Source organism: Mugil cephalus, chromosome 3, assembly GCF_022458985.1.
Source record: "Mugil cephalus isolate CIBA_MC_2020 chromosome 3, CIBA_Mcephalus_1.1, whole genome shotgun sequence".
Classification (NCBI taxonomy): domain Eukaryota; kingdom Metazoa; phylum Chordata; class Actinopteri; order Mugiliformes; family Mugilidae; genus Mugil; species Mugil cephalus.
In genome coordinates this window covers 26,872,335-26,899,693 of record NC_061772.1, presented here as the reverse complement: position 1 = coordinate 26,899,693, position 27,359 = coordinate 26,872,335, and the positions used below count along the sequence as shown (strand labels likewise).

Genomic DNA, 27,359 nt, shown 5'->3' with positions numbered 1-27,359 from the left:
TATTTTTAGTACTTATCGATTTCTGTTATTATTTCAGAGAAGTGTCGAATTTCAAATATCGCCGGTGCAATATGTATGAGAAGTCCATGAATGTATCACAAGTCACCCGTATTGGCTATTTACAGTTTAACGCTTTTTTTTTGTTATTTTTCACGCTACTGTATTCATACACCAACGAGAGAACTAATCTTAATTTTAAATTTTAGTTCACGTGAATTCAAACACAGTGAGAAGTGGCTTCTTTTTCTTTTAAATCTTAAATGCATGTATGCGCAAATGTTGCGCCGAACGCGGCCACGAAGACAAAACAAACCGGTCACTTCCTCGATACTGGAAGTCATATGATTACTGTACAGCAATGCGACTGGTGGTGTCTCTATCTCTCACACTTCTTGCTGCAACAATATGCTGCTCATTGACAGAAAAGGAATCAAATGGGTCACTTCCAAACATCATCATCATGCTGATGGATGACGTGAGTTGTTTGAATGGTGTCTTCCGATTCGGTTTAGCACATCTGTGGGGCATGTGTGGGCACCAAATGAGGAACTGCCCGCAACATCTTTCCTCCTGACTGATTTTGTCTTCATATGTTTTCTTTCTGTCCTTGTTGCTTAAGGTTGTGTCCTGTAAACAGTATGGGTGCGATCTAAGTTTACTGGATTGGTTAATGAACCTCCCTTTGCTCTTTTTTTTAGATGGGCTGGGGGGACTTGGGGGTGTTTGGCCAGCCCTCTAAAGAGACCCCCAACCTGGATGCAATGGCAGCTCAGGGCATGCTGCTGCCAAACTTTTACACTGCCAACCCACTCTGTTCGCCATGTAAGTCAGTGGAAACTGGAAAGTCAGGTCCTGGGCTATGTAGCTTAACATGGTATTCAAGTTCATGAAAACACGCAGATGTTTTTTCCTGTTTGTGTTGAAATTCGGAGAGTGACCACAATCAACAGCTGTAGTCAAACGCAATATGTTTGTCTCATAGTTGCACAAAACAAATTCTCAAAATAGCTACAATGATTGCCAGATATTAAAGCACTTTGCACTGGCTGCTGAGTACGATAAGAAGACTAGATTGTGTTTTCAAGTTGCAAAAAAGCATTTTGAAATCCTAATAAAATAGTTTATTCGTTCCACAGCCAGAGCTGCGCTTCTGACTGGTCGTCTGCCTGTCAGAAACGGTTTCTACACCACTAACGGTCACGCCAGAAATGGTACGTTCTTATTTTATTCTTGTTGTGCACATGATTCATCTGCAAATGTTTCCTCGCCGCTTTGCCTGTAATGTACAGTGTGTAATAAAATCAAGGAACGCTTTGCACAATAAATACTGTTTTTGTTTTTTATCATAGCATACACACCGCAGGAGATAGTGGGAGGGATCTCCAAGGATGAGATTTTGTTACCGCGGATGTTGAAGAAAAAAGGTTATGTCAGCAAGATAGTTGGCAAGTGGTGAGCCCTTTTATCTTTCCTCCAAGGTTTTAGATGCTTTTGAAGCGTTAGAAGCCGTGATTAATAGCGTAACGAGTGATCAAATCGTTTGCTGCGGTTTACTTTAAGTGGAAGCTAAGCCAAATTTATGTGCTCTTTTGAACAGTCTGTGAATCCCAGGGGGGTTTTTGCACATTTTAGCACATTCTTTTTGCATTATCACATACACTTAAATAACATCATATTAGATTCAAGTTTATTGTCACTGCATAAAGTATAAGTACTCACACAATGAAATGCAGTTAGGCATCTAACCAAAGTTTACCAAATAATAGGGGAAAGGCTATGACTATTCTATTAAATAACTTAGTGTTTTACAGTAATGGTGTATACATAAAAAAAAACAATGATACTAATATTAATGTATAAATCAGTACATGCAGTATAGACAGTTACTATCACCACATGTGCACATTCGCTACTGTGGGATAAATTAAAAGATTATCTCATTTTAAACATGAATACACACTCTGTGTACCCAGAAACATGCGGCTACAATATGGAGGATTTTTCTGTAGTTTGCAATTATTTATGGACTTCGCTGTACAGTGATATGCAGTGAAGCTTCTCTGAGATGATACACTGGCATTTCTTTTTACTTCATTGATCATCAGTTGGAATGAGAATACGATTCCCTGATAAAAAACTTGTTAAAGTTGGCACAGTAATAGACAAAAAAAAAAAAAGAATCTAAAAAAGTATGCTTCCAAACTTCATGTGTATTTAATATTTAACAATGGTCTAAATTTAACCTCTGGGATGCGGGATGATTCTTCTGTCACGTTGTTCTTACCCTGTGTGAGCTCTTTATTTGTCGTTGCAGGCACCTGGGCCACAGACCCAAGTACCTTCCTCTGGAGAACGGTTTTGATGAATGGTTCGGTGCGCCAAACTGCCACTTTGGCCCTTATGACAACAAAATCAGGCCCAACATCCCCGTCTACAACAACTCCGAGATGCTCGGCAGGTAGTTTCACACGCAGGCACTCAGAAGTACCCGCAGCACAGAGACGGAGGCTGAAAATCTATAATCTTTCCCCGTGACTCAGTGGAATATGTCGTCTGTCTGCGGCTCCGTTAGAGTTGAGCGTCTCCCTCCCTCTTCCCTCTTCTCTGTACCAGCTGCGCGTGTGTATTCCATTTTCCGCCCATTTGTTTTCCTCAAAACAGCCATATGTGTATTCAGGGTCATTGGAACTGGCAGCCGGGCGTGTTTTTCGCTTAGCCGTGGGTTTAATCAGCGCTGCATACCTGGGTCCTGGGCAGACGTACACACTTGCACATAGGCACTCATACACAGGGACACACGCCCTCAAGAGACGACAGGTTGTGTTGGCTGTGTGTGAGAGGACACCTGGAGGAAGCGAAGCGTGAGAAAGAGATGCCTGTCACCGCTTCTCCGCTCGCCGCGCCACGCTTCAGCAGCACCTCATAACAGTTCCCTCTGCTCGGCTTTGCTGAGACTTCCCTAATATGTCTCTCGCCAAAAATTTCCTCCGAACACAGTCGACAGGGGTGGTGGTGGTGGGGGGGTTTTACTTCCCATTCCATTAAGGAGATTGTCTGCTGCAGTTTCAGCCAATTTAGGAAGTTCAAAAGCACAATCGGGTTAAAGAATCGCAACGAGAGAAACGACTTGACACAGTCACTTGTTTTCCAGATACTACGAGGACTTTAAGATTGACACAAAGACGGGAGAATCAAACCTCACACAGATCTACTTGATGGTAAGTCAGGCTTCACCTGCTCTTTCTGAGCCTCTGTCTCAGATGATTTCCCGGCCACATTGTTTCATTAGAGCAAATGGTTGCGCAAACCCTGTTGTGAAGCAAGCAGGAAGAATAGAAAACCACGTTAATGTCCGCCAGAGTGGAAAATTGTCTTCAGCTCAACCAAAACAGAAATCATCTATAACGAATTTACAAATGCAATTAAAGACCTGGCCTTAGATCGTTACTGTGCTTTCTCCAGCAGAAGTGGATTATTGACTCTTTCGCACGCTCGCACTGATTATCTCTGTAAAGCCTTTTGTCCGTCCCTCCCATTCTGCACTTAACAGGATCAAGAGCAGCATGCAGAGAAGAATTTATTCTACATCTGTCCGCAGTTTAATTCAAGGATACCTCAACTTGCCAACTCAAAACGCGGTTTAAACGAGTGTTTAACATGTGACTTTGCTTTGATAAGCCTCTCTCATCTCCTACCTATGCAGGAAGGTCTGGAATTCATATATCGTCAGGCCGAGGCTCGGCGGCCGTTCTTCCTGTACTGGGCTCCCGACGCCACTCACGCCCCTGTCTATGCACACAAGCAGTTCCTAGGGAAGAGCCAACGAGGCCGGTATGGTGCACTCACTTGCAGTTTTATTGACACAAGTTTGTGAATGAATGGACTGATCAAGCCTGTGTGCTGCAGCTACGGAGACGCTGTGATGGAGCTGGACTACAGCATCGGTCAGATGCTGTCGTGGCTGCGGAGTCTGGGCATTGAAAATAACACCTTCGTCTTCTTCACGTCGGACAACGGAGCAGCTGTGATGTCAGGCCCCAATCAAAGTAGGCATTCAGTGAAGCCGTTTAGCCCCAGAGTTCGTTTTCTGTCCTGTGTGAGTTTGATCTGACCTGGTGGATTCATCAGGTGGCAGCAACGGGCCGTTCCTGTGCGGGAAAGAGACCACGTTTGAGGGGGGCATGAGGGAGCCTGCCATCGCCTGGTGGCCCGGACACATTAAAGAAGGCACGGTAAGAATATCTCAGGCTTTAAAAAAAAAAATCTATGATCATTCACTCAGTGCCTGCCTGCAGAGTTTGAAGGTTCTGCCGGTTCAGTATCTTAGCTGTTCCTAGGACTGCCCTGACTCTTCTGGACTGAGGCTTCAGGTGTTGTTCCTGGGATCTGTTGAAACCACTGTCCCAGCTGCTCTTTTCAAGCCTTGGTACTTCTCAACCTTTTCGTGTCCCTTCTTTCTGATGCTGGCGTCAGCTGTTATCTATCACCACCACCTTCTTCTGCTCTTTATCCACCACCAAAATGTCCAGTTGGTCTCACAAAGTCCCACAGGACCTTGACCCTGTTGTTCTCGACCACCTTCTGTGGTGTGGCCCATTGGGAACTTTTATTCCAACCTTGGTACAGATGTTCCTGCCACTTGGTTGTGCCTCTCCATGTTTGCTGACCCGGCTAGCATCATGTAAGATGCTAGCTGGATGCTAGTGTACACGAACATCTGTATAATAAATGTATATATATACTCACTGGCCACTTTATTAGGTACACCTGTTAAATCGCTTGTTAACACAAGTAGCTGATCAGCCAATCACATGGCTTCAAGTCAATGCATTTGGGCATGTAGAGGTGATCAAGACAACTCGCTGAAGTTCAAACTGAGCATCAGAATGGAGAAGAAAGGGGATTTAAGTGACTTTGAACGCAGTGTGGTTGTTGGTGCCAGACACTGAACTGCTGAAACTGCCATCTCTGACAAACCACACATTGAACCTTGAAGAAGATGAGCTACAGTAGCAGAAGACCACACCGGGCCACTCCTATCAGCTAAGAACAGGAAACTGAGACTACAGTTCACACAGGCTCATCAACACTGGACAATAGAAGACTGGAAAAACGTTGCCTGGTCTGACGAGTCTCGATTTCAGCTGTGACATTCAGATGGCAGGGTCAGAATTTGGCGTAAACAACATGAAAGAATGGAGCCATCCTGCCTTGTATCAACGGTTCAGGCTGCTGGTGGTGGTGTAATGGTGTTTGGGATATTTTCTTGGCACACTTTATGCCACACCCTACCTGAGTATTGTTGCTGACCATGTCCATCCCTTTATGACCACAGTGGACCATCTTCTGACAGCTACTTCCAGCAGGATAATGCACCATGTCACAAAGTTCATATCATCTCAAACTGGTTTCTGGAACATGACAATGAGTTCACTGTACTCCAACGGCCTCCACAGTCACTAGATCTCAGTCCAATATTTCACCTTTGGGATGTGGTGGAACGGGAGATTCTCATCATAGATGTGCAGCCGACAAATCTGCAGCAACTGTGTGATGCTGTCATGTCAATATGGACCAAAATTTCGGAAGAATGTTTCTAACACCTTGTTGAAAGTTTGCCATTAAGAATTAAGGCAGTTCTGAAGACAAAAGGGGTCCAACCTTTTACTAGCGTGTGTTTATATACTGCCACCAAATATTCTCTGAAAGCTGCTAAAGAAGAATTATTTCCCTAATCCTTGCTTTTCAATTGTTTCGATTTGATACTTTTTTTCATACTTGTGTATCATTTACTGCTTCACATGAGCACGCTCTGATCCATCGGCGCCTTTGCCGATTAATCTCGAGCAACTTCCATCCGGCGACTGAACTCCAGAAACAGTAAAAGCAGACTGTGTGATTTTGGCCACAAAGCGTGTGGCCGCTTATTCCGCTGCTTCCCTCAAAATATTTTTGGCTAGAATTAATGCCCCAAACTCTGTCGTCTTTTTTTTTTTTTTTTTTTTTTTAAACTTCTTCCCCAATTTAACCCCCCACCCACACCGTGATCCCCTAAGCCTGTGCGTTCTGCAAATGACTTTTAATTGTATTAAGGGCAGCTGTGACACGGGGCTGTGACGCAGAGGGATTTTTTTGTGGAGGAGCGAGCGGAGGCTGCAGTCTGCGGTAAGCCTTGCCCCTGGCTCATCTCACAGGGTTGTGCTGGGGCCTGATAGCGCGGCAGAGTAGCGAGGGAGAGGGGGATTGGGAGCGTCTTAAGCGGCTAATCTGTTTGTGTGTTTGCTGAGGTTGGATTGAGCCGTAATGAGGACTTCAGTATCTGAATATGCCAGGCGCTCAGGATAAAGGAAGAGGAGAGGGGGGGGTAGGGGAGAGGAGGAGAAGGGGGAGGTGGGGGGTCTTGCAGGGAAGGAAGCAAGGAAGAACTAAAAGAGATGGCTGGTGTATAGAAAAGAGAAAAGGAGGAACGGCGCTAAAGATGCAGGCGCTGTCAGTCTGCCAGGAAACATTGTTATGTGCACAGTGCTTTGCTGCACCTGTGTCATGTTATTATATATGACCAGTGTCTCTCCATGAATGTGCATGGGTGCAGAGCCCAAATTCCTACATTTTTATCCAGCGTTTTGCATGATTAATTGTTCATATAGACAAATGTCTTTCAAGACATTTGGAAGGGGAAGAATATTTAGGTTAAAGTTGAGTGACGGTATTTGTCGCTCTATAGATCAGTGCTGAAGCTCCTCCCGGACTTTGGTGGCAGAGCTGCTTTGTTGGGAGCTGCTGTGCTCTACAGATCTGGATTTATCACTTTGTGTTGCTTGGGAGGGAGGACAGAGCAGAAACAGGGTTGCCCCCTCTTTTTTTCTTTTTCTTTTTTTGTAGTTTCCAAAATCTCTGTGGATCTGTGCATTGAAAAAGTCCTTAAGCTTTTGGAGCATAAATGCGTGAGACAAAGAGCGGCCACGCAAACCTTTTGTTGGTAGTAGATTTGTTGCACTGACTGAACACAGATGCATCATTTCAGCGTCTGCGACAGTGATTGCTGTTATTTATGAGGAGGGAAGAAGGTGTACTGGAATGAAGCAGATGCAGATTCAGCATTCTCTCAGTGCCCGGGGGTGGGGGCTTTGGGGGGTGGAGGGGTGAAGGGCGGCGGCTGTAGGGAACAAAGATGGGGAGGTGGGTGGGCTGTCAGACCCACGGCATTGTTGAGGATCACAATCCCCTTTGTTGGGTTATCAGGCGGCGGCCACGCGGGCAGAGTGGCAGAGACGGGGACAGACGCTCTGCATCCTCAGATAACTAACAGCAGAGAAACAAGAGAAAGAAGAGGGGAAGAGAGCGTGATGTTAATAGAGAGTGATGAGTCAGACAAAAGGGGAAGGAACAAAGGGCGATAAAATTAAAAAAAAAAAAAAGTTCAGTATAGACTCCAAAAGACGGCAGAGCTAATAAATAATCAAACTATAAGATGCAACTTTTAAAGTTTGGCGCTTTAGCCATGCAAGTTATTACCAACTAAATGTCAGCGCTGCTTCTTCTCTTGTCCTTTTGTCCTGTCTTTTTTTTTTAATGCTCTGTGTATGTCTGTGCGAGGGGGATGTTTTATATATACATAAAAAAAAAAAAAAAATAGAAAAATGAAGCAAAGGACTAAATCTGTTAGTGTTTGTGTGTATGTGTGAGAAGGAGCGTCTGGATGTGCAGATAGATCACGGAATGCATTGCAGAGCCTTTTTCTGCGGCTAGTTCTGTGGCTGCAGAAGAAAAGGGAATTCATTTCAGCGCTCGGGAGCATCGCGTGTGCGTCCGCGTGTGTGCCGGCTGCCGATAGGAGCACAGCGGCACATGGCGGTGCAGCTGCAGAGGCCTGATAGCGCTATCTGATTGTGAGCGTGCCGTCTCCCTCCAAGGCTCGCTCAGGAGAGAATGGAACGGAAGATCAAGGATGACAGCGAAAAAATGGCATTTTATCTGAAAATAGTTCAAAGTTTATAAATAAAATAAAGCTTTTCACTGGGACTGGGAGAAGGAGATAAAACGCCAGCTCGCTCCGCCAGCTCAGCCGCCTGCTTGCCCGGGCCTTGTCCTCTCACTACTTCCTCTACTCCTTTTCTACGCTCCTTCTTTTGCCTTCTTCCCCCTCCCAAAAAAAAAAAAAAGTCATTTAGAAAGAGAGGCACTTTGGAGCTTTAATAATAAACCTGCATGCAGACATGAGAGCATCTTCTACATGTGTGCACACAGTCACATGTGCAAGCATCCCTCAGTGAAAATGCAGCAAGTCATTGTCAGTTTTGAGGATTTAAGATATCAAGTGATGAATCGTAGAGATTTAAAAAACAGCCCAAGGAAAATAGACTTTATTTATCCACAGGGAAAAATGTTTGATCACAGTAGCTCAGGTGCACATAAAAAAAAAAACAATTAGTAAAAGAATAAATAGTGTAAGATAATTCTATAATATAATTAAATTCAAAACCAGATTCACACATGTATAAGTTTACAAAAAATGGATAAAAGATAAGGATATAAAATATGGATTGAGGAGTGAATACTTAACTGATGAGACTCTTCAAACTTATTTTTGTTTCTCTTTTAAATTCTTCACCCTCATGCAGGTGAGCTTCCAGCTGGCCAACGTCATGGACCTGTTCACCACCAGCCTGGCTCTGGCCGGCATCAGCCCTCCCGATGACCGAACCCTGGATGGAATCGACCTGACCCCAGTCCTCCTCAAACACCCCCACACTCTCCAGAGCAGGTGATTGCACCATTTGGCAAATTATGTCTGAAGATATTGAAAAGGTCAACATGAAACTTATTGCAGAAGTTAATGGAAGTTAATGGTTCCCATAGAATGAATCTTGACCATTTGTGGGGCAAGAAACCATATTTGGTTTGCCTCTGCGTTGTGCCTCTCAGTGAGGTTTATAAGCATGAAGTTTTGAACCAATCAGAGGAGATCAAACATTCTCAGGTCAAATGTGGTCGAGAACAAGTGTAACTGATTTATTAGGTACCATGAAGAAGTGGTGGCTGGTGGTGAACTTTGGTGGGTGGGCTAACAAATTCAACACACTAGCAAAGGAAACATCACCTACAATGCACACAGTTACATAAATTACAGGTACACTTAGTGATCTACATCAGTGGATCTCAACTGGTCTGGCTTCAGGACCCTTTAATCACCCCTTAATGACAAACTGCACCCCAAATCAAAGAAAATCTTTCAACTTCTCAAATTTATTGAGTGAAAAGATTGTGCAGTTTGAACCTGAGACAGTAGAATAGAATATCACAGTATGAAAACACACAAAAAAAGAAATGTAATGATAAACCAAACCAACCAGCAAGTGTCGATGCCAGAACAGAACAGAACAGAACAGAACAGAACAATGAGTTGCATTTTAATTCAGACCAGAACTCTTCACTTCAGTAACTTCAGCCATTTTTAACAGACTCAACAGAGCTTTCATGCACAGACACCAAATAAACAAGTCCAACTACTGCAAAGTAGTTTCAAAAAGACTCTTTTTAGCTTTAGCTGAGGACTCACTCATGTTCTATTAAGTGTTGTTCTATTCAGTCACTTCTTTAAGTTTTAATTATAAGGCCGACATGACAATCACGACATTTCACTCACGACATTTTTAACAGAATGTTTTCATGTAAAATGCAATTTCTGGGAAACATTAACAAAAAATGAAAAAAACATTTGTAGCTTTAACTGAGAATCTTCACTTACTGAAACTATGAAAACCGACACTGCATTATGGAAAAAAAATCCATTTTGACCGAGATCTGAACCCCGATGGCCAGCGTTTCTAACCAATGTACTATCCAACCACAGCTTAACGCTGTTTCCGATGCGACTTGCGCTGCATCCATCTAATTTTTTTCCGAGAAATGTTTCAAATCCACATTTCCTTGTTGAATTCCTTGGCGTATCTCCTCCAAAAAACAGGCACGGAAAACGGAAAAGTGAATTCTTGGCTACCCTTGCCGTTAGCCAGTCCTTTCTTTCAAACCAAGAAACACAAAACATACGATTTTGTCGCTTTTGTCCCTTTAAATTATTTGAGTTATTATCATCTCAGATAGCTGAACTTTTGACCAATGACCAGCGGCCCGAGGGCTGACTGTAAAAAATCAGCACATTTAGAGATATTCTGTTTTTCTTCTGTTGCTACCATTGACTTCACTCAAACTTAAAACAATCAATTGTAAGTTACTCAAAAAAATAATTTTCTCATCTCTTTAAGCCTTGTTAGCCCATTTATACCAGCCGTCCCTGGTCCTAATGTTGTCTAATGTGATAATGTTGACAAGTGCCTGAATCAGCTCTTATGTTCTAATGCTCTAAAATACATGTTTGCGTTTGTTTACCACTTAAAGCCAATGAATAATATATGGCAAATTCATCCATTTTCTCCATGAATCTATTGCTGAAAGCTAGAATTGCCAAGTATTTCAATGAGTGCCCTATAAAGGGTTAATTATTATTTGTTTTATCACAAGATACTAGAAAAAAAATAGCGTCATTCTTATTAACTTCAGCTAAATATCTAGAACCTTTAGCAGATGCTGGCATGCTAACGCACACATTAAGTGCTTTCAGAACAAACGGTTCAAGGTACCTTTTCACCGGGGAGCTCCGTACCTTCCCGCCGGCGAGAACACTGAAGTCACATTATTATAACCGGCTGGTGACTGATAGAAGAACATCACTTCTGCAGGAAAAACAACAACAAAAACAACAACAGTGTTGTGTACAGGCTCGATGATTGACTCGCTTTTCCAAGGCCAACATTAACAGCGTTTGCACCAATGTTTGCACGCTGTTGAAATCGTGGTTAGCGGTGCTGCATTCACAGGTGCGACCTATTAACAAACACTTTTGTTTGGAACAAACCATTTGTCCTGTTTGTGTATGTGAAAGATGCAAGCTCCTCATACTGAGTAGCGGAAATATTGCAGGAATGGATAGAAAATGGGAAGAGTGGACTTAAATGTAAGCGTGCTAGAAATTATATTTTGTCAGTTGTCCCGTTCGATGTAAATTTGCCTGGTGTAAAACAAACAAATCTGAGCATTTTCCGCTTCTCTTCTCACCTTCAATAGGCCGATATTCTATTACCGCGGAGATGAGCTGATGGCTGTGAGGCTTGGACAATACAAGGCGCACTACTGGACCTGGAGCAACTCATGGGAGGAGTTTAAAAGTGTAAGACTCCGTTTTTAAACTTCAACCCCATCCCACTTCTGTTTCCTCATTTCTTAATTTGCAAGGCAACATCCTTCCCCCCATTGTCCTCCGCCTTTGTTCTTCCTAATCTCACGCAAACACACAAACACTCTGGCTGTTGTCGCCGTTATCGTGAGAGTGGCTCATCATTTGATTTGCTGTATGCATCAGAGTGTAATGAATATTAATGAAGAGCCCCCGCCACCGGCTCCGCACACATCAGCGTGACTTACATCATTCATCAACCACTTTGACTTGTTTGTTCAAACTCCAGTGGAATTTTTTCCCCCTCCATTTACATATGCCTGCTCTTTAGGCCGTAATTCCGTGAACTCGGCGCGGATAAAATATATCAGGAGAAATGTTGAAATCTGACACCCGAGAAGCACGAAAGTAAGGTGCTTTTTTTTTTTCTTTCGTTGTCTCCTCTGTCCATAAAAACACATGTCCTCCTGTCCTCCCTCCTGTGATCCAGTTTGTTTTATGCCCCATCGGTCGTTTAAATTGCTCTCTCCTTCAGGGCCGTTGAATCAATAGTGGCCTCCTTTTATCAACTCATGTGAACTGAAGTGGAACTTCACAAATAATGGCGTCTGATTGCCTGTGAGTTGCCTATTGATTGGTGTGTGTGTGTTTGTGTGTGTGTGTACATAGGAGAGAAGAAAAAGCAAGGCTGATGCACATACATGTTTGGCTCGGCCGTGCCGTTCATGTCTGCGTGTTCGCTTCCACTGAGCGACCGAAGGGAAAGTTAATTCCCCTTATGGTGCTTTGTGCCGTTACGGTTGAATCCTTCAGCTGTTTTTCCCACAATGCATTTCAAAAGCATATGTATGTAATGTAAACAAAAAAAATGATGCGTTCACGGCAGATTATGATCCATATGGTTTGTAAATCGGCTTTGGAAGAAAGAAAAGTATTTTCCTGTGTCCATGTTGTGCTCTCTTGTGCACCTGATTAGTGGTCATTCCTAAACTTTCATCCACATGTATTCATTGTTACACAGGATAAGATGTTACAATCCCAGGCCAAACACATTTAGAAGCCAAGTCCAACTGAAAACCGACCAGCAGGCAAGTAGTCAGCTACCAGCTAGCAACCAACCAGAAGCCACCAGCTAACTAGCCTAGCCAACAGCAGCACAAAAATGTGGCGTTTTCCATGTGACTTTCAACCTAGAGATTAGCTTAGCCCTACTACTAACTACTAAAACCACCTAGCTAGCATTACATTTAGCATGCTCCTCAGCTAGCATGTTTCCTCCTCAGCCACAGCCACTCACTTGCTTTTATAAAGGGAAAGCACTAGAGGTGGGTGTTGGAAAGGATTTTACGACAATACAATACGTATCATGACACTCGAGTCACGATAAGATACATTATTGCGATATTATGATATTGCGATATACTGCAATGTTCTACTTAGTTCACTGAGGAATTTTAATTGCAGCTTAAAAAACACGTTGTAAATACGTACATCCGATGACAATGATAATTCATTAGACAGATTGAGTTAAAAAAAAACATATTAATCCAAATGATCCATTTCAAATTTATTGCACTTGTTCAGAGAGAAGTGGTGGGGGAGTTGTGGAAGTCGTTCACGATCAGCCCAAAACTTTTTAATTTTCTTTTAAAATTGTTTTTAAGACATTCAACATCGATATTGTATCAAAAGAAAAAAAATAAATTAAGTCCACTCTTCATGTTTGTTTCGTGGATTTTCCTCAGCTTTACAGTAAAGCTCAGGAATATGATTTCGCTTTCTTGGCCTTCGGTGGAGAAATAAACAAGGGAAGATGTGTGTCTGCGAAGGAGAATGAAATTACAGGTTAATAGCTGGGAGACGTATCGCTCTGCCCTGGCTGCGTTCGTGCAGCTCAGCCATGGGGAAAATGAGAAATTTCACAGGCTTAAACGGCTCTCGTCAAACTCTCCGAGGCAGCGTGGTGATGTTAATGTTGTGAAATGTAGTTTGTCGTGACGCCGCCTTTTGTATCTGGATTTGCTGAGTAACCTGTGCTACAGGAGGAAGGTCTGGGACAGCTTTATTTAATCTCGTTGAGTACTTTACACGGGTTGAATGAAAAGTGGAAAGGGACCTGTTTCAGAGACACCTGTTAGTCCCACGGTGGCTGCTTATTTCCTGACACAGAATCTGAGAAGAAGTAGATGCGGGCTGATGGAGCCACAGCTGTCACTGAGTAAGTCTATCTCAGGGCTAACACAGAGAGACAGACAACCACCAATTTAGAATCTCCACTTAACCTAACGAGCATGTCTTTGGACTGTGGGAGGAAGCCGGACAACCCACGCAGGCACAGAGAAAAAGTGCGTTGCTGTACAATAAAAACTTTTAGCAGGTATCCAAGAAGTACAAATACAAAAGCCTCCACATTCAAAAACCTACTTAAGTAAACTAAATAATTACCAGCAGCAAACTGTAATAGTGTGTGATGAGCTCTGACATTAAAAGTCCAGTCACTCATTCCTCTGAGAGATTACAACTCAACAGCCAAACAAACGCAGAATCAGGAACTTCCATTTTACGAGATTTGTCATTCTTTTTATGACTGGATAAATTTTCATCGTGCATTGTATCGGGAGCCATTATAACTTGAGGTGAGTGGAAACACTCCAGTGTATCTACATATTGCCATATTTGTTGTTTAGAAACAACTAAAAAAAAATATGAAAGTGAATTCACTAGGTCCCAAACTGATCAAGTATCTGTGGGAAGATCCATAGAGGCCCCTCCCCTCAATCCATAGGACCCAAAGGCCCCATTAACAACATTTTGTAGCCAGACACCACAGGACAACCCTCAGAAGGTCCATGTTCAGTCACAACTGTTTTGGAGGCACAAGGGAGACCTACACAATTATATTATGGTCATAATGTTATGCCTGATCAGCGCATTAAGATGCTGCTATAAAAAGCCACACATAAAGTGATCCTTCCAAATCATTGATTCATTTTCACCCAGTGATTGCCTTTTCCAACCACCCCTAGATGCTCCTGCGCCTTATCTTGTAATAACGGTGGCCCTGTTCTATCCTTAGCTCCTTAATGTCATGCGAGATACGCGGGCCCCCGCCGTAATGTCTTGGATACGAGAGGCAGAAACGGAGCGATACACACAGCAGGACTTTTCTCGCTGCTCCTCCGGGATGATTTCTTTCTTCATTCTTTTCTGCATTTCTAAGCTTGTCGGCTTCAAAAGTCAGGACAAGTCTGGATCAGTGGCGTCTCCGCAGGGTGGTGGGTGTCTATCTGAGCCTCTCTCTTCTATATGTATTTTGAGGTTGCTCCGTTAGAGCGATCTCAGAGGGGGGGCAGCAACAGCGCCTTACAGATGAATGCCTTTTCAATATTAGTTGTGCTCATCAAAAAAAAAAAAAAAAAAAAGAGTGTGTGTCGGTGTGTATATATATCTGTGTGTGCGGGTTGAAGGAGGGGGTAGATCTCCGAGGGGTGGCGAGGGGGGGGGGGCTCTGGAGGAGTGAAAGTGACTCAATCAGGCTGCGATTGCTGCCAGGCTCCTGAGAATGGAGTCAGGGAACAGGAGCGAAGGCGTGGAGAGATGAAGAGGAGGCAGCAACAGTCCTCCTGTTTTGCAAGTGACTTGAAGCCCCTTCAACATGTACCACCAGAAGCCGCAGAAACAACACGACAGATTGAAAGACAATATGCATATAGACCATACTGCCGTGAGATTAGGCTCCCGGCTCCGGGGGTAGCAGGTGGCTGCATGCCTAAATCTAAACACTCATCTCCACAGTTCAGCTGCAGGTTTTAAAATTTGTGCACGACAAAAGACGCAGGAAAGTCCTTGTTTGCATGTATTTCAACTGGAAGAATCAGCTTTAGACCGCAGAGAATGGAGGAATTGTTCATCTCTGTTTTAATTCTATTTTAATTCTTGTGTTTCATTTATTTGGTGCATAAAGAGTGTAATCAAATATACTTTCTTTTTGTCTTACGTGCGGAGCTGACCTCAATTACCGCGTCTGGCTGCTCTGCAGTGGAAAGGCCGACCTTCATATCTAATTTATGACAGTTTTTTTAGCCAAAGCAGGGCAGTTCCACTCCTTTCCCGTCTGTATATTAGTCTTATGGCGGCGTACGTACAGAAGGCAGTGACCTGGAACTGTCACAGGCTTCTGGCTGAGTGGTGATCTGTGTGTTTTAAGAACAGACACCGCTGCAGCAGGCGTGCAGAATGACAGAGGATTCAGAAACAAGAAGTGGCAAACAAAAAAAAAAGAAAGACAGAAAACACCTCTCTGATCCCTCCCCCTCCCCTTCCCCCCTCTTTATCAGTCAATTTAGAGGTGTCATGGTGCAAGAGTTTCATGACTGCCACATCCGTGTGACATTTTTGTAAAAGTGATGTAAATTCTGTAAGTTTCGTGCGCAGTTTTCTTTTTGCTCTTGCTATTTATGGCTGAGCCGACCAGTTCTCTCTGGCACAACGTTTTCATTGCCCCGTGTTAATCCTGCATGTGACAAATGAACCTGAACCTGAGGTTGTTGTACATCGACGAGGCAAAGTCTTGTCACCAAGACTAAGATGAAGTCCCTAGGGCTGGGCGGCATGAGCAAATATGTATATCACGGTATTTTTCAATATTCTGACGGTATATTACGTTGTTTTTTTTCATGCATAATCACATGTTCACAACATTTTCTACTGGTTGAGGGAGGAATTAATGCAGTAGATTGACTAAGGATGGACTATTTTACTGTGATGATGAGTAAATATTGTAGAATAATCTCACACTAGAAGTAAAACAGGTTTGCATGGCCCTGTGTTAACACTGACTGCTGATGTGAACATCCAGGAACATTTACAGCTCAGAGATAAAATAAAAAGAATTAATGATCAAGATGGAATAAAGTAATGGGGACAATTACGGTTTAATTTATTTTGACATATTTATTCATATTTAAACACATTTAAACTGCTAATGTCAATAGAAGTGTGGTCAGCTAATAGTAATAGTTGTAGTCTGCGCGAAACTTTTTTTTTTTTTTCTCATTCATAAAAAGCTAAAATTGGGGACAGCTATAGCCAGGGGACAGGTCAATCAGAACGGGGACTGTCCCCAGAAATCAGATTCAAATTCAAATACAAATACAATTCAAATACAGCAGTATGCTGGTATATTGAAAAGTCATATACAATCAATATATATGATTGTACATTGTATATATATAACGTAACCTATAAGTACCTGCTTCTACATCTGGATCACAAACTGGACAGGTCGACTAACATAGACTACAAAAAAGGCCAGAGCCGTCTAGAATTGCTCACGAGACTGAGGTTGTTTAATATCTGCCGGACGCTGCTGGACATGTTAGACCATCGTTATCACTGCCTTCTTCTACGCTGTGGTGTCCCGAGGAGGCAGCACTAAGAAGAAGGAAGCTCACAGCTGGACAAACTCCGGTCCATCATGAATCATTATCTAACTTAAATATCTTTCATATATTCAGCTGTAATTCTTCCTGTTTCTATGTGATGAAGCTACTGGACACTTTATTTCTCATAGGATGAGTAATGTTTTTGTTTTTTTTCCAGGGTATAAACTTCTGCCCAGGTGAAGAGGTGCAGGATGTCACCACCCACGATCAGAAAGAGCACACACTGGTGCCCATCCTCTTCCACCTCGGTCGTGATCCCGGAGAAAAATACCCGATCAGGTTAGTGGTAAATTCAAAGTAGATTTGCAAGAGTGGGGCAGAGGGAGTCGGCCAGAAGCAAGAAGAGAGAGAGATATGTTGGAAAAGGAAGTGTGGCAAGAAAGAAGTAAGAAAAGGGAAGTTATTTGCCTGTGGCAGAGTGTGTGTAAGATCAATGCCGATTCAGTGGCATCGGAAAAAAAAGAAGCTGGCGGATTGATCCACTCAGCCAGAGCACGCCTGATTACACCCTTCTCTTTGTGATTGCAAACAGCTCCTTAAAGATCACTCTCTGGCCCCTCAACCCTCCGGGTGCATCGCTGCAGGTTAAAATTGCAAGATAAATTGTTGGGGTCCAAATTGAGAGCGAGTGCTGTTTAATGTGCTGTGTGTGTCTCTGCGCCTCGGCCCGGAGGAGAGTTAAGAAACGCTCAGAGGGAAGTGACGCCACACGACACAAACAACCAGGCCTGAATTATGACTCCACTAAATAAGGCTTCAAAGGGGATGAGCGTCATCTTTTACTCTGACTGTTAATGTGAGAAACAAATGACACAAAGAGGACACCATGAGTAATACATTAAGATCATCTCAAAACAAAACAAAAAAAAAACACTTTGATGAGCTCTCCGGCTCCCTGCCGGCGTAGAAAAAGCTCTCACACTGACCTTTTTCTTTTCCTGCCTCTCATATTTTGCCCCGGCCTCATCTCCTCCTCAAGCTGCTTTCAGTTCCAGATCGAGATTGGATGATAAAACATTAATGTTGTTTTTCATTTGCCCACCTTTTAGCCCAGCTATTCACTTGGAAGAATAAAAAAAAAAAAAAAAAAAAAAAGAAGAAGAAGAAGCAAAAACCAATCAATATGCAGCCATGTGTTGTGCTGAGTGCTGGACGTGTACACACACAACCCAAAACTGCACACTTTATTTATTTATTTTTACTTTTTTTTACTGCAAAGAGGGGTCATTGAGTTTGTTTCCTATGTCACTCTACTTACACCCATGCATGACCTCTTCTTCTAATCTGAACCTCAAAACTTTTTTTTAGAACTTTCCCCCCTTCTTCTTCTGCAGACCGTGTATGTTCTTGGTGATTGGATTTTCATGTTCAGAAAAGGATATTTGAAAACAACAAAATGAGCAGTTCATTCATGATTTTCATTTCAAAATTCAAAAATTAAAATTGGTATTTTTCTTTATCAGAAGGGATAAACAACTTTGAAAAGTGGCGATTTTCATTTTCTGCTTCTAAAAACAAAAAAGAAAGACAGAAACACAACAGCACGCGTTTTTTTCACATTCTGCAAACGGACGTTGTCATTTTCAAAGTAGGAGCCTGTATGAGGACGGTACTTTGTTTATGGAACGGCCAAATATATGACTTATGTGTGGTTTTGCTAGCTAGCCCAGGCTAAATGGTCTTTACAACCTTACCTGACATGACTTTGACGTGAAATCTGACGTGAAATCTGATGCATATCATTGTAATGTTAGCTAGTAGCTAACTATCCCCTGCTTATATGTAGTTATTTTTAGTTTTTACCTGAAATATGTGACGTTTTTCTGCAGCCATGTCCTCTTCACTGAGACTCTTCTATTATTTCGGAAAACAACGTACTGATTCCATCAACTTCTCTTACACAGCGCCGTCCTCGCACACGCTCTTACTTTGAAAACAACAACGCACAATATGAAAAAAAAGGCGCTTTTTTTTTGTTTCTGTCTTCTAGCGATTTTATTTTTTGTTTTTAGGAACGGAAAATGGTGGTTTTTAAAGTTTTGTTCGTCCATACTCGATCCTGATAAAGAAAAATGCCTTGAATTTAAATTTAAATTTTTGACCCTACACGGACCCTCTGCACAGGGGCCATTTTTATAATGAACTTTATTTACACAACATTTAGTGTTGTGGTTGTTTATTGGTTAATACTGTATCCTGTTACTGGTCCGGCCGTATGTGGCCCCTGATCTAAAATGAGTTTGATGCCCCTGCGTTAATGCATCTCAGCTCACTTGTCGCCACTCATCCTCCGTTCCTCTCCGTCCACCGGGACCGTTCTCCTACGTCCCAGTTAAACCTATGTCCCTGCGTACATGTGTGAGTGTGAGTGTGTGTGTGTTTTGTCCGTGTGCTCTTAGGTCCCCCAGCTGGACTGGCAGCCCGGCCACCATTAATCTCTGTCAGCACCTAAAGAGCCACTTAAGATGATGTAGGGCCTGTCCGCACACATACCTTCACTACTGTCGCAGGCTGTGATATCACAAGGAGCACACACACACACACAGACGCAATTCCCAGAAAAGCAGTGTATAAAGAGAGGAACATTTATTTTTTTTGCCGTGTTTCTGGTTGAATGTTATTTATACGTCGGAGCTGGAGGATGACAGGTCCTCCGGTGGTGGTCCACAATGAAACACGCACTCAACCATCCACCAGACTCTCTGACGTTGGAGCTTAACCGCACCAGCTCGAAACCTTTTTCCTGCCTTCGCCCCTGAGACCAACACGTCGTCCTTTCTTTGGCCTCGTGCGTCCCCAGAGCTCCCGGTCACCCGCGTCACTCCCAGCCCCGACACTGCAGGCGCAGTCCCTGCACAGTCTGGCCTCATCTGCCGCCGCCTGCCACCGAGCTCTTGTGTCCCCAATCAATAGTCCTCACTGAAGTGCTCAATTTCCATCGGGGTGGAGAAGACGGTGGAGGGGAGGGGAAGGCAGGACAGATGTATTTGATTGTCTCCTCAATTCCCCCACCTTCTGCTACTGTGTGGTTGTTTGTGTGTGTGTGTGTGTGTGTGCGTGCGTGAGTGTGTGTGTGTGTCTTCCTGCAATAGTGTTATGAATCAGTAATCAGAGTGGTGACACACCTGAGCAATGCCCCCATCCCCCTTGGGTGCCATACATTATAAATCAAAAGACTCCATTTGCATACAGCCTGCTTATTATTCCAGATTTTGCCTCTACACTACTAAGCTAAGGGTTATAATCATGATAATGAGCTGTGCTGACTGTGGGCTTTTCATTATTTGTTTGCAGAGGGGGGCATAAACAAATGATATTATTAGTTTTTGATTTAGAGGTCCGCACTCTGAGATTTTCAGTGCATAGACAAAACAATAGAAAACTTTAGGAGCTCGGTGCAACTTTCCCCTTCGCTTGCACGCTCGCATGGAGAAATATGAAGACTTCCAGCGGCCTGATAAATCTCCCTTACATTTACTTCTATTAAGCTGCTTCATCACTTATCACGGAAATGAATCGCAACAATCAGTGGCGAGCACAGATTGGAGGCGAAGGAAATATTCCTCCTCCCCGATCGAGATCGGACGAAAGCGGAATTCTCGATTTTAGATAGCTGAAGCAATTTAATCTGAATGTGTGATTTTGAACCGAAAACGTTTTTTTTTTTTCCTATCAGCTAGGGTGGCGATGCACGGATAGATGGTCAACTTATGACAAATGTAGCACACAAGGAGAGAGACTAATTGCAGCCGCAGTACCAGTCAAGTAATTGTAGGGGAAAGTAAAGACTATCAAGGAAAGGAGCAGGTGCTGGCTGATGGAGGAAGCCTTGCTGCCCTGTGGGAGATCTAAGAGGGAGGGTAGGTGTGAGCTGGACAGGGCCCGAGGTTATTACTCTAATTGACACTTCACCTCACACACATGCACATGATCCCCGGGGGCCAATCAGAGGGTTGGGTTTGCAGTGGAGGGAGGATGGAAGGCTGGCACAGGTGCTGCCGGCGAGTGTATCAGGGGTGTAATTGCACTGCTGATATTTGTCTATCCTTGTGTCACGCCACCAGACGCCCACTCCCCCCCCCAACACAACACGCTCACACACACACACACACAGCCCATTAACCCTACAGGTCCTATTGAGAGCAGCGTTCCTTTGAAAGCCTTCAGGGCCCCTGTGTTTTACACTCTGAATATAATAATGCACAGAGGTGCTCGGGCTCACTGGTGTCCAACAGCAGTAATTGAGAGACAGGGGATGCGATGGGGGTTACATAGTTCACCCTGCTGAGTGTGCTTTCCCAAAGGTTACCCGAGTGGACAGCCTGTGTGTGTTTATGGCTTTCTTTTTTTTCTTTTTTTTTTTTTTGGTCTTTGATGCTGTAGCGTGTCATCATGCTAATATAATGAGATAAGCCTGTAGGCTACATCGTATTTTATACATGCATTGAAGGGGATTATGTTCGTTGTGTGTACATGCAAGGCTTTTAATTTTGTAGTGAAACAACAATTGGACAAAATCAGTATGCGAAAAAAAAAACAGCAGTGACTTACACGTATTAATATGGTGAATATGGGTCCAGAGGTGTAATTGTTACAGTATGTTTAGACTTAGACTTTATTGATCCACAAGGGAAATTGCCTTGTAACAGTAAAAAAATAAAGAAATAAATAAAGTATATAAAACTATAATTTAATCAAAATATATTTTATAGTTTTAAAACATAATAATTAAATAAAATAAAATAAAATTAGCAAATATATACAAAATTTGCAAATGCAAGAAATAGAACCAATGTTATCACACAGCAGATAGTTTACTGTATATGTACACTTAACATTTTTGTTGTATACTAGTTAATTTTTTGCTGTAAAAGAGCCAAAAGGAAAATATTCTGCAGATGTCTTAGCAACTAATTTCATTCATTTCATTCAGCTTCTTTTGAAGTTTTGAACTTTCCGTCAGATAAATTAAGATATCTGAGTTACGCAGAAACAACTTAATTTGTCTTTTGATGCTACAGTTAGTCAAGAAATAATTAGGAGATGAGCACCCCACTGACTATACGTCTTTGTTTTTTTTGCATGTTTGCAGCGTTTTGGCGAAGGAGTACCAGGATGTCATGAGACAGATCTTCCCAATTGTGAATGAGCATAAGAAGACTCTGGTGCCCGGGATGCCGCAGCTCAACATGTGTGACTTGGCAGTAATGGTACGATTCCCATCTTATAAACAAGTATATGCGTTGTTTCAGCGTTTAATCTCATAATACTATTGTAAAATCAACCAGTTTAGTTGAGCTTCTTCACACAACATACTGTCGTATGACAAGTAAATGTAAATAAGACATGTCTGCAGTCATCAGATAAATGAAATCTAAAATAAATGACAACGAGTCGTAGCTCGACTAATAACCTATCTCTCCAAATAGAGAGCTTTTATTTGCTTCTTATTTGCTTACTTACATACTTCACAGCGTGCATCACACTTGATGAAGTCATCACCTCGGGCAGGGCCCTATTTTTTTCCTACTTGATATTGTGCCAGTGATTTGTGAATAAATCTGTTTTTTGATTATTTAAGGCAGCAGAACTGAGTTGTGGCTTTGTCTCCCTCCCAGTTCCAAAGCTTGTGAGGACGCTGATGTGTGTTTATTTGTGTTACAACACTGCCCCCTTATGGTGCATAATGTAAGCGCAATCTTAATCTTATGGATCATACCAGTGGCTGCCCTGGTTTGTATTTGAGTCTTGAACAAGTTAACGTGCAACTTCTACATATTTAATGAGGGTTTGCATTCCAGTACATTTCAACAAAGCCAGGGGGTGGGGGGTGTCTGGTCTGGTCTAGGTGGGTGCTACACGTCTAAGTAACATCCACATTAACGAATGCCAGGTCCAAAAGTTTCCCAGCAGAGCACTGAATTGTCACAAGACGGTCAATGTTATTTAACTCTTATGAAAAATGTGTTAATATTCATTTAACAACACAAGATCCTGCCTATTGCTCATTGCCAAAGGAAAAGACTCATTAAAAAAAGAAAGAGAAAGAAAGCGCAGGGCAGGAAACTGAAGTCCCTTGATAGCCTGCATGGCACAAGACAGGAAGCAAAAACCAACTGGTGCTTAGTGCCACCACTGACAAACTAAAATTAAACTCTTACAGAATAGTTACACTTACTTCCTGGAGATAACGCCGTGTTGCTGCACTCGCTGCGATGACTGTACTTTCTTTATTTACAGAACTGGGCCCCTGCCGGCTGCGAGAAGATAGGAAAGTGTCTGAAAGCGCCCAAGTCTGCACCCTGGAAATGTGATTGGCCACACTGAGAGACAACGTTCTGGGCCAGATGAAGATGAGATAGCAAAACAGGAAGATGTGCCTTACTACAGAACCGTCAACCTAGTGATTTTACATATCTTTAAAATGTATCTTTTAAAATGAAGTTCTTTGTGAAATTGTGGTGGAGAAGGATATGGGCCCAATCCAAGGAACTGGTTGAGTATCACAACATGACATTAATCTTCCAAATATTTTTTACAGTTGTTGGTGATGATGATGATTAAGAGCAGAAAGAGATATGTACTGTATTTATTCATCTTGGGGCTACAGTGAATTGCACAAAGTTTCGTTCTGTATCCTATGAACAATGTTTTGCAATAAAATTGTCTTTTACTGTGAAAAATAAAGCAGTTAATATGTATTATATGTGTATGTATGTATCTGTTATGTTTCTATTAACCTCGCCACTTCCCGATAACCATACAGATGAGGTTGATTACAATGATGTCTATCTCTTCACTGTGTTACAGAAACTCAGAGAGCTAGAAGCCAAAGAGTCGCGAAAGTAACTTTTGCAAAATCGTAAAGTATGTCTTACCTTCACTGATGCGATCTTTGTGTTTACTTCATTCTGGGTCATCATTGGTGGTTGCTACAGTAAATTTGGGCATGGCTTTTGAGTGTTTAGACTCTGATTAGTCGATAGAGGTATCAATCATTAAAATTGACCTATCGGTTGTCGAGATATTCTCCTTTGAGTTTCAGCGAAGGCTTCCTTTTACACATAGTCTGGGTGAAAACGGTTGTATTTGTATTAAGTGATATATCAGTGGAACTAAATTAGTTTTTCAGAGTGGTACCCGACAAAGGTCAAATGGCACATATGGTGCCAAAATGTGACAGAAAGGCATAATTTTCATATCAGGGGTGGTTTTTACTTCAAATAATGTGGGGCTTTTTAGGCGAGAACAGAAATCTATATTTACTACTTTGTTCCAGATTATTTTTCTGTGACACAGAAACATTTATCTCTGTTCTGACATTTTTGTAGCAATCTCACAGTTATTTGCGTCACCAAAATTATTTAACAGAGTTGTGAAGATATAACCCATTTATTAATATATGTCATTTTCGCACAGGATGCAGAAAAATAGACATGGGGACGAAGAGTTTAATAATATTATTAATCAAATTTTTTCAAATATAGCTTTGTCATAGACACTCAGAGATGCTTTACATTGAACGTATTATTCAGTCACTTACACAGTCACAACCTCGTGGTGGTAAACTACCACAGTAGTCACAGCTGCCCTGGGGCAGACTGACAGAAACGTGACTGCCAATCCAAACATCACTCATTGCAATCAGTACACCAGTGGAGTTCACACTGGGTGTGTTAAGTGTCCAGACAGACTAGGGATAGTCTGCGACACATTATCTTAGTTGAGTTTTTGATCATGCAGTAAAGACGAAGGAACATGTGTCCTGATTCACATTTCAAAATGAGTATTATGTAATTTATGATTCCCATTCACATACTGGTGTATTTGGGAATGTTCTCAGTTGTGTTGTGACTGACAGTGGACTAGGCTAAGTCGTCCATCTTGACTGATTCAGAATTAAAAACACTGTTGATTGTAGAAGAAAAGATAATTCCCGTAAGTAACACAGTCTATTGGTTAAAAGTTATTCCATGAGAAGTTGCGGGAACTCAAAACGATTAATGGAAATTGTTGCATTGATTTTCTTTGTTGAATCAAAAAATATATATATATATATATTACAGTGTGAAAAACTGAAATACGGAGTCATCAGGTCACTTTTATTAAGTTAACAGAACTTGAAAACAGTTCAGTGTCAAGTGACACAGAAATATCAGTTTAGACTAAATTTAGTCTAAATCATAGGTCTTCAATTTATTTAAATTTCTTTAAATAAACATTAACATAAATACAACATATTTCAGTAAAGGGATCAGTGGAAGCAGTAGATGTTGTCTTTCAGTCGGGACTTCACTCATTCCACGTTCATCATTTCACACAGAGCGCCACACTAGCCAAGACCTGTCAATCTAAGCATCTTGTACACTGTAGGCCCCACCCCCATCGCTGCTGAGCCAATCACAAGGCTGCATATTACAGCCTGACTCTGTTAGGTTCCCGCCAATATTAGCAGAAGAGAAGCTAACAGTGCAGCTCGCTTCCATCAGCCAATTACTGAAGCCTAAATGGACAACTATGTGTTTTTTTCTTCATCTTTTAATTACATATCTGTATATGTATATACATACAGTTATATGTATGTTTATGTCAGGTAGGTTTATGTTTGCAGCAGTTGCACAGCCACCCTACTGTTGCACGTTCTGCCCTATTTTTTTTTTTTTTTTGAAGTTGAATGCAAACAACTTCCTTGATAACAAGATATATTTATAAATAGCACTAGGCCAAGTTTAATGTATATACACATATATACACATATAGTAGGTAGGGGGTCCCTTCTTAATCTCTCATCAGTTCGGGGGTCCTTGGCCTGAAAAACGTTGAAGTCCCCTGATCTAAATAAACAAATTTATTTATTTATTTATTTTGTATTGTGATAACGCATTTACTTAAGGTGTTTGTAACAGGTTCTCTGAATAATTTTTTAGGGTGTGTTGCAGATATTTTACAGAAGAACAACCCCGCTAAAGATTACCATCAGCCCCTGATTGAGAACACTCCCTTTTTTCTCTCTTTATGATTTCCTGTAGTTTTTTTTTACATGTGTATTGTAATTTTGATTCTCTCGTCGGTTAAAATATAACACGTATTCTTGCAGTTACAGTCATTTCCTTTTCAGATCACAGGAAACAGCGTATTTAGGGAAACAGACAACAGAGTGAGCTGTGCTCTGCAAATGAACCTGCAACAGCATGTCTTCAGAATCACAGTGAAATCGTAACCATGGATGTGGACTCCGCTTTCCTCAAATCCAGGAGGGGGCTGGTGAAAGTGGCAGAGATGGTGAGATGTGTTCTTTTTTTCTTTTTTTCTTTTTGTATCACCCTAACTTTGAACGTCATGCACTCTGAAACAGTACAGACGAGCCGGTAAAGTCATCTGCACATTAGAAAGTGAAACAAGGTAACAACAGTGCGTCAAGTGTGTATTATTTTAAAGTCCACAATGAGCTGTTTCTAGATCGCAGGCTAAACCATTTCAGAAGCTAAAGCCGTGGCTCAGTCTTCTTTAAAACTGCCATGGGAAGAAGAAACTTGGTTCCTCTTTCTCTGCTGAGAACTGAAATGTGTAACATGTTGCATGCAGCGGGTCACTGAGGTCTCTGAGCTGAATAACATGGCGTATATTTCTTGTTGATACTGTGTTTAAGTGCATTAACTATTTTTTCCCCCATGCACTATGTCCCCCTTTTTTTTCTCTCTTAGGTGACTCTATTTGTAGCATTTGTGTGTTTCACAGCTGGGTCCAGACCAAAGTTCATTGCAGCCACGGTGTTGGAGTTTCTCATCACTTCTTTTCTGCTGCTTCTCTATGTGCTCAAACTCAACAAGAGGCTGACATACTTCTTCTGGCCTCTTATTGTGAGTCATTTTTTTGCTGCACAGCATTATGACATCGTGCAAGTTTGTTTGAACCATGCATGCTGCAAGATGGATGGTGCATTTTTAAATTCTTCTTCTTAAGTTGCCTTGTCTGCCTTCTCACCAGGATATTTTCAATTCGGTCTTTGCATCGGTCTACTTGACTGTCTTGAGTTTGATGGCTTTGATTACGTACAATGTCCCAGGCACGCTGGTTGGAGGGGTAAGAATGTTTTTTTTTTTTTTTTTTTTTTCTTGAAATGTGAAATGAAATGTTCCAGGCATTTAGACCTGCTCATTAAACCAGACTTTAACATCTGCCATAAATCAATGCGTCTATTCTGAGACCTGCTCTGTGTTTGCAGATAGTGACTTTCATGTCAGCGGGGCTGCTGTTTGTGGACATCTACACTCTTTTCAAGCTCATCACATTCAACAAGCGGAGGAATGAAACCCAGCAACAAGCCAACGAATCTTAATTGCAGTAAATTATGTAATCTAACGCACCAATTTCTCCATTTTCCGACCAATTGTACCACGTGACTGGAATGTGCAGGCTGCACTGTGTGTTTAAAAAAAAAAAAGTTTTGTGTATATTAAAGTCAGCAAGTCAGGTTAATGCTGCCACATATTGGTGAGTTTTTGAAATTAGGATTTTCTTACTGAGGAAAATATCCACCAATAAAGATTTTCCCTTTGCTTTGTGACCTCATGAGTTTGGTATTTCCACTGTGAGTAGCTCAAGATCGCGTTGAATGCAGCTGAAGGGGCATCGCATTTCACATCTGGAGAAAGCAGATGTTGCGCTTTTGGGAGCTGAAC

The 27,359-nt window shown here is 42.1% G+C and overlaps 2 protein-coding genes across 2 annotated transcripts; both read left to right on the top strand.

Annotated features, from left to right (window-relative positions):
* The first annotated feature begins 319 nt into the window (after positions 1-319).
* On the top strand, positions 320-23,378 carry galns (galactosamine (N-acetyl)-6-sulfatase). The gene is made up of 14 exons (XM_047580857.1): positions 320-475; positions 699-822; positions 1,137-1,211; positions 1,350-1,452; positions 2,315-2,458; positions 3,152-3,218; positions 3,704-3,831; positions 3,907-4,046; positions 4,129-4,232; positions 8,622-8,764; positions 11,125-11,227; positions 16,835-16,956; positions 21,770-21,887; positions 22,918-23,378. Exons 1-14 carry the CDS (start codon positions 359-361, stop codon positions 23,002-23,004), a joined length of 1,575 nt encoding a protein of 524 aa, XP_047436813.1. The 5' UTR covers positions 320-358; the 3' UTR covers positions 23,005-23,378.
* A 2,416-nt stretch (positions 23,379-25,794) lies between these two features.
* On the top strand, positions 25,795-27,237 carry LOC125005493 (chemokine-like factor). The gene is made up of 4 exons (XM_047580864.1): positions 25,795-25,959; positions 26,382-26,537; positions 26,665-26,760; positions 26,903-27,237. The coding sequence occupies exons 1-4, from the start codon at positions 25,900-25,902 to the stop codon at positions 27,014-27,016; spliced, it is 426 nt and encodes a 141-aa protein (XP_047436820.1). The 5' UTR covers positions 25,795-25,899; the 3' UTR covers positions 27,017-27,237.
* The last annotated feature ends 122 nt before the right edge of the window (positions 27,238-27,359 follow it).